General features: G+C 33.5%; 9 protein-coding genes and 2 non-coding genes across 11 annotated transcripts in view; 3 read left to right on the top strand and 8 right to left on the bottom strand.

Annotated features, from left to right (window-relative positions):
* NAEGRDRAFT_74118 (uncharacterized protein) overlaps positions 1-1,456 on the bottom strand; it is a gene marked incomplete at both ends in the record, with an annotated part of 2,337 nt that extends 881 nt beyond the window's left edge. The window contains one exon of the mRNA XM_002670757.1: positions 94-1,456. Coding sequence (XP_002670803.1) covers positions 94-1,456 — 1,363 coding nt within the window. The remainder of the gene's footprint in view (positions 1-93) is intronic.
* A 1,234-nt stretch (positions 1,457-2,690) lies between these two features.
* NAEGRDRAFT_74117 (uncharacterized protein) lies at positions 2,691-3,359 on the bottom strand (the record flags this gene model as incomplete). Its single annotated transcript, XM_002670756.1, has 1 exon — positions 2,691-3,359. One exon carries the CDS (start codon positions 3,357-3,359, stop codon positions 2,691-2,693), a length of 669 nt encoding a protein of 222 aa, XP_002670802.1.
* Positions 3,360-3,888: 529 nt separating this feature from the next.
* NAEGRDRAFT_t685 lies at positions 3,889-3,961 on the bottom strand. Its single transcript has one exon. It is a non-coding gene; the product is annotated as a tRNA-Met (tRNA).
* A 346-nt stretch (positions 3,962-4,307) lies between these two features.
* NAEGRDRAFT_t684 lies at positions 4,308-4,388 on the bottom strand. Its single transcript has one exon. It is a non-coding gene; the product is annotated as a tRNA-Leu (tRNA).
* A 561-nt stretch (positions 4,389-4,949) lies between these two features.
* On the bottom strand, positions 4,950-5,551 carry NAEGRDRAFT_74116 (uncharacterized protein; the record flags this gene model as incomplete). The annotated part of the gene is made up of 3 exons (XM_002670755.1): positions 4,950-5,204; positions 5,260-5,361; positions 5,408-5,551. The coding sequence occupies 3 exons, from the start codon at positions 5,549-5,551 to the stop codon at positions 4,950-4,952; spliced, it is 501 nt and encodes a 166-aa protein (XP_002670801.1).
* A 107-nt stretch (positions 5,552-5,658) lies between these two features.
* Positions 5,659-7,237, bottom strand: NAEGRDRAFT_59591 (uncharacterized protein; the record flags this gene model as incomplete). Its single annotated transcript, XM_002670754.1, has 1 exon — positions 5,659-7,237. The coding sequence occupies one exon, from the start codon at positions 7,235-7,237 to the stop codon at positions 5,693-5,695; it is 1,545 nt and encodes a 514-aa protein (XP_002670800.1). The 3' UTR covers positions 5,659-5,692.
* A 262-nt stretch (positions 7,238-7,499) lies between these two features.
* Positions 7,500-8,117, top strand: NAEGRDRAFT_74114 (uncharacterized protein; the record flags this gene model as incomplete). Its single annotated transcript, XM_002670807.1, has 1 exon — positions 7,500-8,117. The coding sequence occupies one exon, from the start codon at positions 7,500-7,502 to the stop codon at positions 8,115-8,117; it is 618 nt and encodes a 205-aa protein (XP_002670853.1).
* Positions 8,118-8,258: 141 nt separating this feature from the next.
* On the bottom strand, positions 8,259-9,023 carry NAEGRDRAFT_74113 (uncharacterized protein; the record flags this gene model as incomplete). The annotated part of the gene is made up of 1 exon (XM_002670753.1): positions 8,259-9,023. The coding sequence occupies one exon, from the start codon at positions 9,021-9,023 to the stop codon at positions 8,259-8,261; it is 765 nt and encodes a 254-aa protein (XP_002670799.1).
* A 321-nt stretch (positions 9,024-9,344) lies between these two features.
* On the top strand, positions 9,345-10,346 carry NAEGRDRAFT_53257 (uncharacterized protein; the record flags this gene model as incomplete). The annotated part of the gene is made up of 1 exon (XM_002670806.1): positions 9,345-10,346. The coding sequence occupies one exon, from the start codon at positions 9,345-9,347 to the stop codon at positions 10,344-10,346; it is 1,002 nt and encodes a 333-aa protein (XP_002670852.1).
* A 403-nt stretch (positions 10,347-10,749) lies between these two features.
* NAEGRDRAFT_53256 (uncharacterized protein) lies at positions 10,750-15,327 on the bottom strand (the record flags this gene model as incomplete). The annotated part of the gene is made up of 3 exons (XM_002670752.1): positions 10,750-10,829; positions 11,749-13,017; positions 13,299-15,327. The coding sequence occupies 3 exons, from the start codon at positions 15,325-15,327 to the stop codon at positions 10,750-10,752; spliced, it is 3,378 nt and encodes a 1,125-aa protein (XP_002670798.1).
* Positions 15,328-15,959: 632 nt separating this feature from the next.
* On the top strand, positions 15,960-16,277 carry NAEGRDRAFT_74110 (uncharacterized protein; the record flags this gene model as incomplete). Its single annotated transcript, XM_002670805.1, has 1 exon — positions 15,960-16,277. One exon carries the CDS (start codon positions 15,960-15,962, stop codon positions 16,275-16,277), a length of 318 nt encoding a protein of 105 aa, XP_002670851.1.
* Positions 16,278-16,303: the final 26 nt, after the last annotated feature.

Genomic DNA, 16,303 nt, shown 5'->3' with positions numbered 1-16,303 from the left:
TCTTTTCAAAATGAATCAAATATTCTGAAAAGTCTTCTAATTTTACAAGTTCTGCAACACTCAATTTTGAAACAAATTCTGAAAATTTGAAACTCTGAATAATATAATCATAAGAAGATTCATCAAAGTAACGCAAATAAATTGAAAAGTCGCCATTTGATACCTTGGAAACTTCCTCTTTCTTTACAAAGATACAGAGGGCAAACTTGTTATTTTCCAATTCTGAACTTGTTGGACAATCTCCAATTAAGAGAATATCATCTTTTCCCATCCATCTTTCAGTAATGTATCCAAAGTTACAATCTCGAAAAGAAACATATTTTGCAATCTCTTTCTCAATATACCAAAACTTTGAATTTTCAAACTCAACTCTCCATAGATATTGTAAACATTCTGGAATAACAAATTCGTTTAAAACTTGAACTTTTGGAATGAAAGATGGTAATTTGCCTCCAAATTTCTCAAGTGCAAGACAAATCTCCTTGTTGAGTGGAGTTTCAATAATATTTTCCTCAATGTGTAACTTTTTAAAACATATTTTCTGTCTATTTAGATATATTAAAGTATTGGTTAATCTATCAAAATAGGAATTGTAATATCTAATTTTATCCAATTTAAATGTTAATAATAAATTATTAGTTTTCTTTTCAAAAAGATAGACTACTTCCACTACTGTGATATATACAAGATATCTTTCATAGAAGAAGAGATGGCTAAATCTCTGATCACAAACAAGTTCAGTTTGTGTTCTAGTTTTTTCTGAAACTATTAATAATTTGAAGTCATAAACTTCAAAACTATCAACATTAACTGATAGATAAATGGTTTCCTCCTCTTCATCATAGACAATATCTGCGCAATAACCTTGGCTTAATTGAAATGGAATTTTCCTCTTGACTGAGCCATCATTCATATCCAAAACGTTAACTTCCAAATTATTGGGAATGAAAATTTCATTTCTGGATTCACTAATAGTAAAACAATACACGTTTTCTCTAAAAGTCCACAATTCTGACATGTCATCAAGTCTATATTTTGACATGCCACTAATTGAGATTACAAACAAGTGTTCACCAACACTATCGACTTCAAAACTATCAAATTTCACATTAATTTTCCTAACAAGTTTCAAATCTTCCTCATAATTGTAAATGTGAATATTTTTGCAACAACTAAGAAACAATAACTTTTTCTGGTGACATATTCGAATCTGCACATCATCATTTGCAAGACAATCAATAGAAACCTCGGAGAGTGTGATCTTTGTATTGAGAGTTCTAATTTTGTTTCCTCCAAGTTTCTTCTTCAATAGAATACTTTCCATTAAACCATCATCATTAGATAATATTATTTTTACATTTTCATCATTATTCTGATCATCATCATCGGAATCAATATTTTTCTCTTTTTCTTCCGCAGCGTGATTGAGTTTCTTCTTTTTCAGAGGTGATTCCATTTTTTTTTAAAAATTAATTTTAAACTTATTTCTAGAAAAATAGAAAACAAACTTTGAGAATTTTTAGTAAATAATTTTTGAAATAGTTTTAGAATTTTTATTAAATAATTTCTTCCAATTCTGATTCGATTTTAACTCTTAATAATTGTAAAGTAGCATTTTGGATGCATCTTCCATCGAGTGTTTGATCGTCTGGATTGTTTTCTGGAGGAGAAATTCCGTATTGAATAACCCATTCCATGTGGTAGGGTAAATATTTGGTTTGATTTTCTCTTTCTAAAAGTAGTCGAATTTTTTCTTTAATTTTTCCAAAATTGGCAAATTGTCGATTTTTCAAAATTTTTGGGATGAATATTATTAAAGCAAAGGCAAGGCCTAATCCCATTGTCATGATTATAATTCCTACTGCTACAAGTATCATTATTAAATACAGCATTTCATATTTTCTAAATTTGGCATAGTATTCCAAAAATAGAGAATTTAAAGGTTTTAAAATAGAAGACTCAATATCCGTCACCATTTCTATCGAATTTGACATTCCACACTGTTCCAAACACCCAATCAATGACCCAGAATTACTAATCGAAAAATTAGGACCTTTCATTCCAATTTTCGTTTGCAATAAAACTTCCACTTTAGGACCATCATTGGGAAATTGAGACTCGGTTAAAATTGTGGTGGTCGTATCCTGTTGCTGAACGACCACATAGGATGGTTTTGGTATTCGAATTGTTGATTCGTGTCGATGTGGATTTACTGAGGGAGAAGAAGATGACGAAGTTTTATAAACATTCCGCGATGGAGATCTGAAACTCTGATTATTTGTCTGATTAGTAGTTTGTGGAGAGATCACTGAGACTGAATTTACACAATATATTGATGAAGACCTCTGCTGCATTTTACGTTTCTGTGCTCTACTGTTATTAAGGGTGGTTGAGGAGGTTAGCAAGTTGAAGAGAATCCAACAATATGAGGATAACGAGGAGTAGTAGGGATGCAATCCTCTTGGGATGGAGGTTGTGGTGGTTTTTTTTATTGTTTGATAATTAATGAGCGCGCCGTTTGTTGGATTGCTGCAATCTTGAATGGAAAGTAATTTGCCATATTTGGATACGACCATTCGTTCATTATTTCTTAGAAAGATTTATTGGAGGGAATTCATGATACAGTACAATCCTGTAGCAAGCAATTGCTTTTTTTTCAAAGAGATATATAATACATGTTTGAATTAAGTTTAAAGTTGATTACTTGTTGAAGGAGTGGTTTCTTCTGAAAGAGCAGGATTTCCATTAATTGACGATGGTGTTTCCTTCACAATGCTTGAAGAAGATGAAATTACAGAGCTGAAACTTGACAATGGAGGTGACCCTATTTTGGAAGAGAAGGGATTAGATCGAACATGGATGAGCGAAAGAACAACCTCTTGGACACATGCCAATTCTGTCCTTATTCCTACACATGTCCTCTTCTTGTCAGAATTGATTATGCTATATTTGATAATCCATTCGAAACCATAAGGAAGATACTTCTTATTTTCTCTTTCTAAAATTCTGTGGATTCTCTCTTTCACATTCTTATCATAATTTTTCACATGTTTCCAATGTAAATATTGAATTAGTAACAAACATGGAAAGAACACCAATCCACATCCCAAAGTAATGATTGCAATAAATATTAATGAATTTAGCAACATTTTAAAATACATTTCATAGTGAGAACTAATCAATTGATGTCTCTCCAATATTCTATTTAATGGAAATACTAAATTAGTTTCCACATCTTCCACAATCGAATGCATATCCCTCGAATATCCATAATGTCGTAGAGTTCCCTTCATATTCTCAATTGCTCTCCCACCAGCAAATCTCAAATATTGTTGAGTATCCAATGGAGAATAAACCATTTCAACTAATTTCTCCCTGATAGGACCATTCGGATATTCATGAATCAACACTGTTGAGTGTGGAGAGAGAACATATGGTCTCTCTGATTCTTCCTTTCGTTGAGCTATAAAACTTGTTCTGGGAAGTCTCTCAGATATGTTGTTGATCAGAGGTTGAAGAATTTGATGAGGCAATTAATTGTTGTGAAGTTAGTTGCTGACTGGAAAGAATAGATAGAGAATTTGTTGGGGAAGTTAATGTAGATGAAGTAAATGGACCATCCGAGAGAGTGGTAGGTGAGAGGAAGTTAATTTCAGTGCTGGAATTTGGTGTCGATCCCTCATGATCATCTACTACGAGTTGTGAGGAAGTAGTGGGTGATGAGGAATTCATCATCAGCATGCTAAATTTAAAAGTAATTGGTTATTTGTGAATCGCCCAAGTAGCAGCTACTTTGAGCCTGGTAATTTTTTATTGTTAAATTTTTTTTAAGGCAACAAGGTGATATTGGAGTAGGAATGAATAAGGATTTTCAAAAGAGCAAAATCTTGGGGACTGTGAGGATCGAACTCACGACCTTAGGATTATGAGACCTACGCGCTACCGACTGCGCCAAGTCCCCTTACATCCATTACCTTAAGATAATACAAATGGCATATACATTTGCTAATAGATTTTAGCTTTATTTATTAACATTTAAACTTGAAGTTCAACTCGAACAATCAATGATAAAGGAACAGTTAAAGAACAATCCTATTATGGTATGTAACAAGTCGAAAGAATTATTAAACTTTTTACTGATATTTTTAGCTTGGCATGGAGAGGACCATGTCATCATTGTTGATTTACTCTTTGAACATTTGAAAAGAAAATTCCATCTTTTCGAGGTATCTAGTAGACATTATATTCAAGATATTTTAATTCAAAAATTATATTAACTCATTAAGGTAAAAAATTAAAAGCAAAACTGCAGAAGGTGGGATTTGAACCCACGAAGCTTGCGCAGTAGAACTTGAGTCTACCCCCTTTGACCACTCGGGAACCCCTGCTTCACATTAAGGAGAAACGAGGACATAATTAATTCAAGATTTTGCTTAATTGTGTTGTGTTGGTGCTCATTGGCAGAAAGTATTGTTTATTTCTTATGAGTCCAAATCAAAATTTTCTTATCATACGCGTTAAGTTTGAAAAATAGAAACTAGTTTCGAAATAATTCCCATATTCGACATGTAGAAAATAAATTTGATGAATATCATAACAAGTTTCGAATGAAAATTTGAATTTTGGTCGTTTCACAAAGACATAAACATCAGACTCCTTGTTATCATATGACTTTCCATAATTTGTGTAAACGAATTGATAGTCTCCAGAAATTAAATTTGTCTGATGAGGAATCATATCATCGGACAAGATTAATTGGATTGAGAATTGGGAATTTCATTTTTAGAATTTTTGGAGATCAAAAGTGGTTTCAATAATTTTTGCTAATTTTTGAAAATCCTCTTGTTTGTGATGTATAGTTGATGAAACTTACCACCAATGCAGGAAATCCTCTTAATTGATGTAAATTTACTCTCGATTTATTTTCAAAATCCTAATTTCCATAAAAATTATTCCACAATAAATTGAATATCTGATAAATTTCCTTTTGAAAATTGGTTAAATAAAGCTGTATGGAGTTTCTTTGAATATTTGATGGAACGAATCATGGTTGCAATGTCCATTCGGTTTCGTTGTTCTGCCAATTCGAAAGCAGTTTTTCCCACAAAATCTTTCTTATTAACAAGAACATCAGCTTCATCTAAATTGAGTAGCTTGTTAATGAAATTCAAATCTCCTTTCAATGCAGCAATATGCAGATATGTCTATTAAGTATTTTCGAAACATTTCATTTCTCTAATTCAATTCTTAAAAACTCACATTTCCAGTTTCATCAGTCATTTCAAAATTTACCAAATTATGATCTATCAAATAGGAAAACATTGAAAAGTGTCCATTCCAAACTGTATACATTGGTGGTGGCTGTCAATGGTCAATTCCGATCCTAATTTTAATTTTCAAAACCTACAGAAAAATTTCTAAAAACTGGTGTGTTAATCAAGGTAAATCTATCTTCTTGATTGGAAATAATATTCATTATTGTTAGAAAACCATTTAAATTTCCTCTCCTACAGGCAGTTTCAAACTCGGCATTGAGTTGATCACCAGACATTTTTTTTTGTTTTCTTTCTTCTTAACTGTTTACATCAGGTTGAACTCATTACAAAAATATCTCAAAGTCTTATGTTCAACTATGAGTATTTAGACTGTCTCCACATTACAGAAAATTTCCTTTATTCAAAAGAATAAAGAATTAAATATTTTGAATATTGTCTTGAGAGAGTATAGTATTATTTTGTTGTTGCTGTTGTTTGTGTTTTAACATGGCTAGACTATAATTCAGAGCCTGATACAACCATTTGGCCTTCTCTGCTGACAATGAGACTGTATCCATTTCGTCTTGGTTGATTCTGATTGAATGTCCATTTGTTAGCATGCAAATTACACATGAAAGACTTTGCTTATTGACTCTTCCTCCAACACAATCAACCTCAAAGGATGCAATTAGATTATAAGGAATGGCAACACTTTCCATGAGCATGTATCTGGCTCCGGCTATTGCTGGGCGACAATCATTAGGATATGCTCTCTTTTCAATTCGTTGCTGTACATTGTTGAATACGATAAAGTGAGTATGGCCTGCAGGAGGTTTATGATTTGCAATACCAGTAACTCCTAGAACGAGTCCACTAAATGGATTATTGGCATGTTCTCCTGATTTTGGTGAAATTCTAAAACAAACATTATAAGTTCCGTATTCATGTTCAGTTGACCATTGATCACCTGTTTGAACTACTCTCTGATTAACTCTAATTCCATTATTATATCCTTGTTGATAACACAATGTTTGTCCAAATCCTGGTGTTGTTGAAATGATTTGTGTGTTAGAAATTGGAGTAAATGGTTTTGTAATGTCGACATTATTGGATGGTTGAAGTCCAAAACCATTGAAATTTCCTCCAGAAACAGTAGCATTCATTGTAACAGGTTGAGCGTTTGGTTGTCCTGTTGGTTGAGCTAGTGGTTTTTGCAAAGTTAGTGGAATACCTGCAATATTCATGTTGATAGTTTGCATGGTTGGCTGAGTTTGTTGAGGTGGAGGAGTAATTGTTTGTTGATTTTGTTGAAATTGAATTGATTCTTGTTGTGGTGGAATTTGGTAATGCTCATTAAATGTTGGTACAAAATTCAAATTTCCATTAATTGTTTCATTGAGAGAAGGTTTTCCATTACAAAATGATTCCGTAGGAGCTGATGGTTTACTATCTGTATCAATAGGTTGTAAATTAGGTCTTTCCAAAGAAATTGCATTATAATTTGGATCATGGTGTGTAGGAGGACAGAAAGGTTGTTGTTGTTGTTGATTGTGATCTACAATTTGTGATTGTGGATAACCATTGGTAGTATTTGCTTGTTGCTGTTGTGGCGGATATGTTATTACATTAGGATAATTATTATTATTAACTTTGAAAGAATTAGAGGTAGAAGAAGGAGGTTGTTGATTTACTGGTTGTTGTTGTAGATGATAATTATTATTATTATTAATATTATTATTACTAATGATTGAATTTCTATGATTGGGTGGCGGAATTGAAGGTTGATAATTTGGTGGTAGAGGCTGCGGATTATTTACATAATATTGTTGTTGTGGTTGTTGTGGAGGCTGTTGTTGTTGATGAGGAGGATGATGATGATTTACTGGTTGTTGTTGTTCATAGCCAAATAATTGTTGATTGGAAGTTTTATCTAAATTTCTGCTATTTGATCCGAACAAGGCAGCAATAAATAAACTGATCATGATGATTGGATTCAACAAATCTACTATGAGTATATTATCAATTCTTTTAGCCGACTTTTTCAAAGCAAATAATTTGCTTAGTTGGCGCTTTTTTTTTTCTTTGAAATGATGGAAATTATTCCCCTTTCCTAATTTGATTTTCATCACGGAATGAAAAATAATATTTTATTATTATTTTTAAAAAATATTCGAATTACAAACGTTGCCGACAACCTTGCCTTCCACTTCAACTTTTGCATCATCCAATAAATTATTCTCGACTATGTCATCATCATCATCATCAAGTGGATATGTAAAATCCAACAATAAGAAATCAATTTTAACCAATTTAAGATCCAATTCCTTGTTTTATTGGTTTCTTGGTTTAATTCTCTCCCTTCCATATGCTTTCTATCATTATGTACAAATATATGAATCATCGTGGATACATTTAACGTTGGGAACGAGATTTGGATGGGGATGGATGTCATCGGAGAAGGTTTGGAGTTTACTTCATCAAATGGGAGAAGAAGGAAGGTATCATCATATGATGTATCAAGGAGTAGCCTTGTTTATAGTTGTGGCCTTTGTTAAATTATTTTGGAGATTTGATAAGAGAGCACTCTGGGTCAATCTCTTGTTTGGACTTTTCGTCTTGTCGAGTTTGATGGAAAAGATCATGATTGGAGTACTTGTTCATAGAGCATTATATATGGAGACTGCACAGGGTGAGAAGGAATTTAATTCGGTGCTGGATTTTTCGAATGAATATTCTTCAACTATTACTTGGTTGAATTTTATTGGAAAGAGTGATATTTGGATGGTCATGATGATTATTATTGATATGATTGTGAAACCTAAATTGATGCAATCTATTAATCGTAATAATTATCAATTTTAATCAAATTAATGATAATTGATAATTGATATTATAAATTATTATAAATTATTATTTATAATTTTAACTGAGAATCGAATTGATCTAAAAGAATCTAGGAAATCTACTAGGAATAAATAAATTATTTAATACATATTTACAATTTTAGTTCATTACCAAAGTGTCTTGTTGTTGTGTGACAGTTGTAGTGACAGTTGGGACTTGTCTACTGACACGAATGAGTTTCAAACTGGCTTCTTGCATACAGGTGAAACCAGTAAAGAGAGAACTAGTTCCTGGTTTCACTTCATAGAGAATAACCCATTCCAAACCGTGTGGCATATACTTGTTTTGATTTTCCTTTTGTAAAAGGTTTCTCACTTGAATCTGAGTAGTTTCATTGAAGGATGAAATGTGTCTATTCTTCAAATATGGGAAGACGAAGATGATGAAAATGAATACTACACCCAAACCAGCTGTTAAAATGATTAAAATCATCAAGATAATAAACGAGATCATGTAGTAGGTATCATAATTGGATGATTTGTTGTAGAATTGAGTGAATAAATTATTGATTGGTCTAATAATGTTATTTTCAATATCGGCTGGAGCATTGGCAGCATTTGGAAAACCATAAGCTCCCAAAGTGTTCGACAAGAGTTGTGGTGATAAATTCAAAGAGAGGAAAGTACCAGAAGAAATTCGTGTGTCAATAATTGTCTCCATAACAGGTCCACCATTTGGATATTGTTGTAAATTGGATGGAGTTGAAATGACTGTTGTTTGAGCCATCATTGGTTGTTGATATCCCATTTGCGGTTGTTGTGCATATTGTGGTTGTTGTGGATAACCTTGTGGAGGCATATATTGTGGTTGTTGTCCGTATTGAGTTGCTCCATAACTTGGTTGATTTGTATGAGTTAAAGTCATTTTTCAAAGACGCTAATAAATAAATTAATTTTGATGATGAAAATTCGTGATGATCACACAAGCAAGGTTTTTTTTCAACACGCAAAAAATCGCTGCCGAGTTTTAACGCTAATTTTTTTTTAATGTTTTTTTTTATTGATTTGCTCTTTGGCGCCTAATTCTTTTTGAATTGGAAGAATTTTCGAAAGGCCAGAATTGATAGAGTTATTTAAGGCAGAAATTGGAAGGGCACTAGAATGTTTACAATGTTGATGGTTTGGGATGATTGAATTGATTGGTCATTAAGGTTGAAAGGTTTGGAAAAAATTACGATAAAAAAAAATGGAAAACATTCAATCGTTGAAAGAAAGTGGACGAAAGTTTTTTAATGAGCAAGATTATTCGAAAGCTGTAGAATATTTTACCAAAGTTATTGAACTGGAAGAAAATGCAATGAATTATTATCAAAGAGCGACTGCTTTCGGATGTCTACTTGATAGAAAGAAAGCAATTGATGATTATTCGAAAGTTATTGAATTAGACGAAACTTTTCTGGATGCTTACTTGTATAGAGGATTGAATCTTTTCAAAATTGAGGATTTTAAGAAGGCAGATTCTGATTTTTCTAAAGTTATCGAATTTGGTGGAACAGATATGGTATTTCTATATCGAGGAATTTCCAGAATTAGAATTCGAAAGGAAAATGAAGCTCTCGATGATTTGAACGTTTTTATTGAGAAAGAGCCTGATCATGTTCAAGCTCTGTTTCATAGAGGACTTACGAACCGAATTTTGGATAATCTTTCAGATGCCATTTCTGATTTGACAAGAGTTATTGAACTTTCGAATGAAAATGATGACCTGTTCAAGGTTTCTCTGGAAAAGAGAGGTAAATTCTATGCATTGTTAGAAGAGAATGAAAAATCAGTGCAAGATTTGTCCGATGTTATTGAATTAGATTCGAATAATGTTCATGCTTTTTATTATAGAGGATTTGCTTTCCAAAAGTTGAATCAAAATGAAAAGGCAGTTCATGATCATTCGAAAGTAAAGGAATTAGATCCTGATAATCGAAATTCATACCATGAAACTTTAATATTAGCCAAAATGGAAAATTCGAATGTTGAAATTGAAAGCTCAGATAATAGGGAAGAAACAAGGGAAGAGAACGAACAAGAAAATGTGGAAAACTCTCCTGAAAAAGCAACACAAGAAGAATCCAAAGAAACTACGGAAACCAGCGAAGACGAAAGTAAAGTAAATGAAGACGAAACTATTCGCAATGAACTTTCTTCCCAACCACTTGAAGAAAATCCAATCGAAATAGCCAATAAACATGACTAATCTGCTTTCCATAAGAAATCATTTTATTACTCATCATCAATTAAAACAACATTAGATTCCTCCAAAATATCCTGTCTAAGTTCATATGCTTTCTTAAAAACCTTAAATTCCACAGTAAATACAAATCTTGAAAAGGTATCTCCCAAATTGACAAATATTTGCTGAACTAGAATTTCAAAACTACTCCTTATTTCCGTTGAGATCTTTTCACTGAGTTGTGAATCCAACATTTCCAAAACCTCATTCGCATACTTGTTGAACAGATTCATAAAACTAGTTCTGCACTTGTTTGGAATATTCACTTGATAGTTGGCGCCATCTTTCACATACGTGTCGTGAATGTAGTGAAGATATGGATGCAATTTTCGCATGTTATTACCTTCGATAATGTCTGTATTTTCTTTCAAATCTGAGTAGAGATAAAAGTTTTCAGAGGAGAATTCCTTAACGCAGAAACTGGCGAATAATTCAGTGGCTTCATCGCTGGAAAAGACAAGTGACATGTCCTCGTTGATTTCTCTACCTTGGCTGATGTTTTTCTTGGCAGATTTTTTCATTTCCTTGTTATTTCTGTATGTTTTCACCTTGCTAATGAGTAATAGAATGAGAGAGTATCCTCCAAAGACAAATAAATAGGTAAACACGTAGAGAACTTCGAAAATAAATGAAATGGAGTCGAATATTAGCGCCTTCTTGTACGAGGCTTCATTTCCATATCTAAGTTCATTTCCTACCAATCCAATAACTTGATTTAAGATTAAAAATACGAAACTAATCACATAAATAATCATTTCAGTTCTGAAATACAATGGTTCATCAATTCCTACTAGAATTGTGTAAATCTTTTCGAAAATATCAAACTTTTCCATTTCCTTCTGAATTTCTTCTTCAATTTTGAATTTGGATTCTCTGGTGAGTGAGGAGTTTCTCTTGGCTTTGATTCCTGCTTTGGCTGAAGATCCAACCCAGTCAAAGATTGCTACCAATGTAATAATGACACCAAATGTGAAAATGATAACCGTATACGAAATGGAAACAATGTAGGTGTATGTTGCTGGTGGAAGGACTCCAGTTCTTCTCAAAACAACCCACAAGACCCAATAGCATACATTAATAACTGCAAATACAATTAAAATAGCGGAAAACAATGAGGAAGATGTCAAGAATCTCAAAACTGTCAAAATTCTATCGCTCTTCTTTTCATTATTTCTACTGGAGGCCAATAAATCGTACAAGTATTTCATAACTTGGAATCTCAACACTTGCATGACATAAGATAAAATGGCTGTCAAATTAATGGTATTCGCAAATATGAGAACAATGTTTGCAATTGTGTTGGCATCAGTATCTCCAGATTCCCACATTTGAGTTGAAGTAGAAGTCAACTGTCTCACTAAAATACCTCTTTGTGTAATGTAAACGAGAAGAGATTCCACAATCAATGCAATCATTCCCAAGTATGGAGTAATCAAACGAGATGAAATTGGTTGTTCATTCTTGAAAATAATCAACAAACAAAGAATGACAATGGAAGTCAAGAAATAGAAAATTCCCAACGCAATTTGACCATAATAAAAGGCAGCAACTGTTTCCTTCACTGAAGCAGGAATTGTCGAAGTGTTTTGTTCCACAAAGGTTGTGAACATTGTCGTGTGAGAACAAGAACAGAGAATTTCTTGACTTGTCAAATTGTATCCTTTCAGATAGCATCCTCTACTGCTCCAAGCAAGTGCAGATTCATCCCAATATTTGCAAGCCATCACTAGAGTAGAATTGGATTGGGTGCTGTTTGAGGTTGAATTGAATTGAGTTGTACTATTGATATATTCCATAATCTTTTCCATTACAATTGTAGAATTTGTAATTTTGAATTTGAGTTCAATATTTTGTGATAAATTCTCCAATGTTACAACTTGTTGATTTTGATAATATTTAAAATCAGTCACTGTTGAAGTTAGGACGCTAACATTGGATTGAGAGTAAATATTTTGATCATAGGTGATCATGGTAGTGGCAGATTCTTTAGAGAATCCATTGTATTGTTTCGTGATTTGTGACAATGGCATGGTTACAGAATTATCACCTCCAATCATTTGATTGGTTCCATTCATTTCTTTATCCAAAGTAAAGACGGCAACAGCAATATCCAATTGAGAAGATGTGAAGGAAACTTTGGTCAACTCGTTAACATCTGATGATTGATCCTGACCAGTTAATAATGTGGCAATTTCTCCCAAAATTAATAAATTGGTCAAATTATCTGCCATTCCCTTAGATTGTTGATTTCCTCTTCCACTTGCCAAAACATTTGAAATAATTTCTGTTGTTCTTGTTGTGTCAGCAGTTGCCAATTTAGATTTGACAAATCCATAAAGAGCTCTCTCTTCTTTGTAATTAGTATTGAGAGTTGCTACAAAATTATTAATCTTGTTAGTTAATTCAGTAATGACACGAGAATCGACAGCCTCTGGATTTGAGGTAGCTTGTTGAATGGCTGTGAGAGCTGTGGTAGGATTCTTTGGATCAATTACTACACTCTTCACAATTTCCAATGCAACATCACTTGAGGAAGTAGAATTGGCAGCGGAAAGAGAGGTGTCATAACTGAAAACAGTGAGAAGAGAAGAGCTGGCATATGAACCGATTAGAGAAACCAACTCTGTCGTTGTTCCTGCATAGGGAGAACAGTACTTGAATATTGATTTCCCATAGAATCATTCACAAAAACAACTACAGATACCGAGCTAGTAGCTAAAAGGCCTCTACTATTAGAAACCGAAGAAAGATAAGGAAGAATGAAATTAGCTGAAGTGGTCTCTGTATAATCGGTAACTCTCACCACATTCGAAGTAACAGGATCTACAAATCCAACAGAATATTTCAAAGGTAATAATTGAGCTGCTGCAGTCCATGATGAAAAAGTAATTGTGAAAAGATCAGAGAGGGCTCTACCTGATGATGGAGACACTATTCCCAAAACATCAACCAACACGCCACCTGTCGAATTTGCAGATGTACTTTGTGGTGGAGTGGCTGAAGAATAAATTGGTACTGAAGTAGAGAAGGTCAAATTGGTGGCACCAGTAAGCTCCAAATTGAGAATCATTTCAGTGCCAGAATATGCATTACTATCCTTAAAATTCAAAGATGGAGTAAAGGTGATGGTATTATTCATGAAATTTGTACTGGCCATGGTGTAACCGTTGTAACTTGAAATGACGGAGGTAATTGAGTTCTTGGTAATTGACAGAGCAGCATTGTAGGAAATTAACAATCCACATGTTGTTGAGCTGTTACTGCATGACAAGAATTGATTAATGAGAGTTTGATCGAGAGAAAGTCGTGGAATGATAATGTTGAGAGAGCTTGATGCGTTTGTAGCCACCACAACCGATGGCAATCCATAAATCTCCAACGAAGATGAAGAAAATACTGATTTGATTACTGTGATTTGGAAATTGGCAACATTCGAAACTCTGGCTGGATACGAAGGTCCATTATCATAAATACCATAAACAGTAAATGAATAAGTTCCTACACTGAGTAATGAACCATCAATAATGGCAGTATTTGATATATTGCTAAATTGCAATTGATTATTCGAATCCTTATAGATACAATTCGTACAAGCCCAAATGAAATAAGTTGGATTAACATCTGAAGAGTAAATTGCTTGAATGCCAATTGCTGAAGAGTCTGAAACTGAGGTTGAAGAAATACTGGTACTCATTGCAAATGGTGAAATGTTGACAGAGCAATCGATTGCATCATATCCAGAAAGACACGAACAATTATTCAAAGAAACGCAAGATCCATGACCTGAACAAGTAGTTGGCTGATCGCTTGTAATGTTAAAACAAGTAGTAACGGAAACATTGCAATAAGTTCCACTAAAACCTGAAACAGTACATGCGCAAACATCATTATTAATGCAAACACCATTTCCAGAACATGCCCCTGCACCACTTGCTCCAAAACAAGAAACACACGAATGAGTATAGCCAGAATAGGAAGTTCCTGCACTACATGTCACCAACTTTCTAATTCTTCCATTTCCATAATCTGAAAAGTAAACCTCACCACTCACTCCCAAAGTAATTCCAAAAACTTGGCCAAACATTACAGTTTTAGCATCAACATCATCCACATCCAAAACTCCTCCACCAGCAATTAGAACAGATGATCCATTCGAATATTTGAAAATTTGTCCAACTCCTCCATAATAAAATTCATTACTAATTAAAGGATCGCCACCAATAGCAGTAAATGCACCCAAAACTATTGTAGAAATATATCCATTTAGATCCACCTTTCGAATAGCATTATTTCCATAATCCAAAAAGTAATATTCTCCATTACTTTTCACGTGGATATGCAATGGATTGTTGACATTGGCAGAAATTGCTAGAATTTGATCTCCATTGTAACCATTTCCATTCAAAGTCAAAGCTTCTGCTATTCCAGAACTTGGTGTCAATTTGACAATTCGTGAAGTTAATTCTGAAATGTACAAATCACCACTTATTGGATGAATATCTAATCCGAAAGGTCGACTCAATGAAATAGACGAAACTAGAGTCGAAACATTGCCAGCAACAATCTTTCTAATTCTATCATTTGAACAATCGGTAATGTAAATGGTACCATCAGAGGCCAGTTTTGCAATTGATGGAGCTCGGAGAGGAGATTCGGTCGCAATTTCGTTTTCTCCACCGAAACCTTCCTGGCCAGTTCCAGCAATATACGAAACTTGTTGCGAGGTGAGGTCAAACTTGACTATTCTATTGGTAGCATTCAGGGCTACATATAAACTCCCTGCATTGTATGTTATTCCATCTGGTTGTGGAGCTAAAAATCCCGTATTCGAAATGTAATAATCTTGAGACGAAACTTGTGAAAAGACGAAAAGGAGAAGAAGAATGGAGGATAGAAAGATGTATTGTCGTATGAGAAGCGAGTGATGATGGCTGTCTGTTGTCATCTTGTGAATTTTTTTTATTGGAAAACTTTCAACATGTCAGCTGTTGCGATTATTCGAAAGAGCACTGAAATAATGAACTGAAGAAGAAAATGGCGGGAATGATGATTTATAATCGTTGATAATTCTAATCATGAGTCCTTTTTGTTTGTCCACTAGTTTCGAAGTGAAATTAAACAATTCCCTTCACTCGATATTTCTGAATTGGTGTGATGAAGGATTCAAATTATTAACAGCACTTTTATTTTAATTGATAGTAATACCATGCACAACATTGAACTCAATGTTTATTCAAAAGCTTCATAGATTGTTGAGAAACTTCCTAATCTTCAATGTACCTCTTTGGGCTCTTCCTCTGGCCAAGCTCTTTGAACAATTCATCCTCCATAAGGATGCATTTTCTTTCACTTTACAACAAAACTTACAATGTTGCAAATTTCAGAGGACATTTTGCGTGCGTTCAATTTTTCCTTTAAAATGTCCTCATCACGGAATTTGTTTATTTTTCAAAATCAAAAAAAAATTCAAAAATTAAGCCATCAAGAAATTTGATCAAGAAATTTGCAATCGGAAGCAATAAAACTCAAAGCTCTCTGCTACAAAATCAACAACACCAACAACAATATAGAAACAAAATGATCGATCTCTACTCACTTGCTACTCCAAATGGTCATAAGATTGCCATTGCTTTGGAAGAAATGGGACTCGAATATAAGGCACACACCATTGATATTAGAAAAGGAGAACAATTTTCTCCAGAATTCTTAAAGATTTCTCCAAATAATAAGATCCCAGCAATTGTTGATCAGGAAAATGGATTGGCATTGTTTGAATCGGGAGCAATTTTGCAATATTTGGCTGATAAAAGTGGAAAGTTTATTCCTCCAAAAGGATCAAAGGAATATTATCAATGTTTGCAATGGTTAGCTTGGCAAATTGCTGGTATGTTTTGAATCACTTGATCAATTTGGATTAATAT

Source organism: Naegleria gruberi (genome assembly GCF_000004985.1).
Source record: "Naegleria gruberi genomic scaffold NAEGRscaffold_67, whole genome shotgun sequence".
NCBI classification, from domain to species: domain Eukaryota; phylum Heterolobosea; class Eutetramitea; order Acrasida; family Naegleriidae; genus Naegleria; species Naegleria gruberi.
The sequence above is the reverse complement of the archived record's forward strand: the minus strand, read 5'-3'. Positions and strand labels throughout refer to the sequence as shown.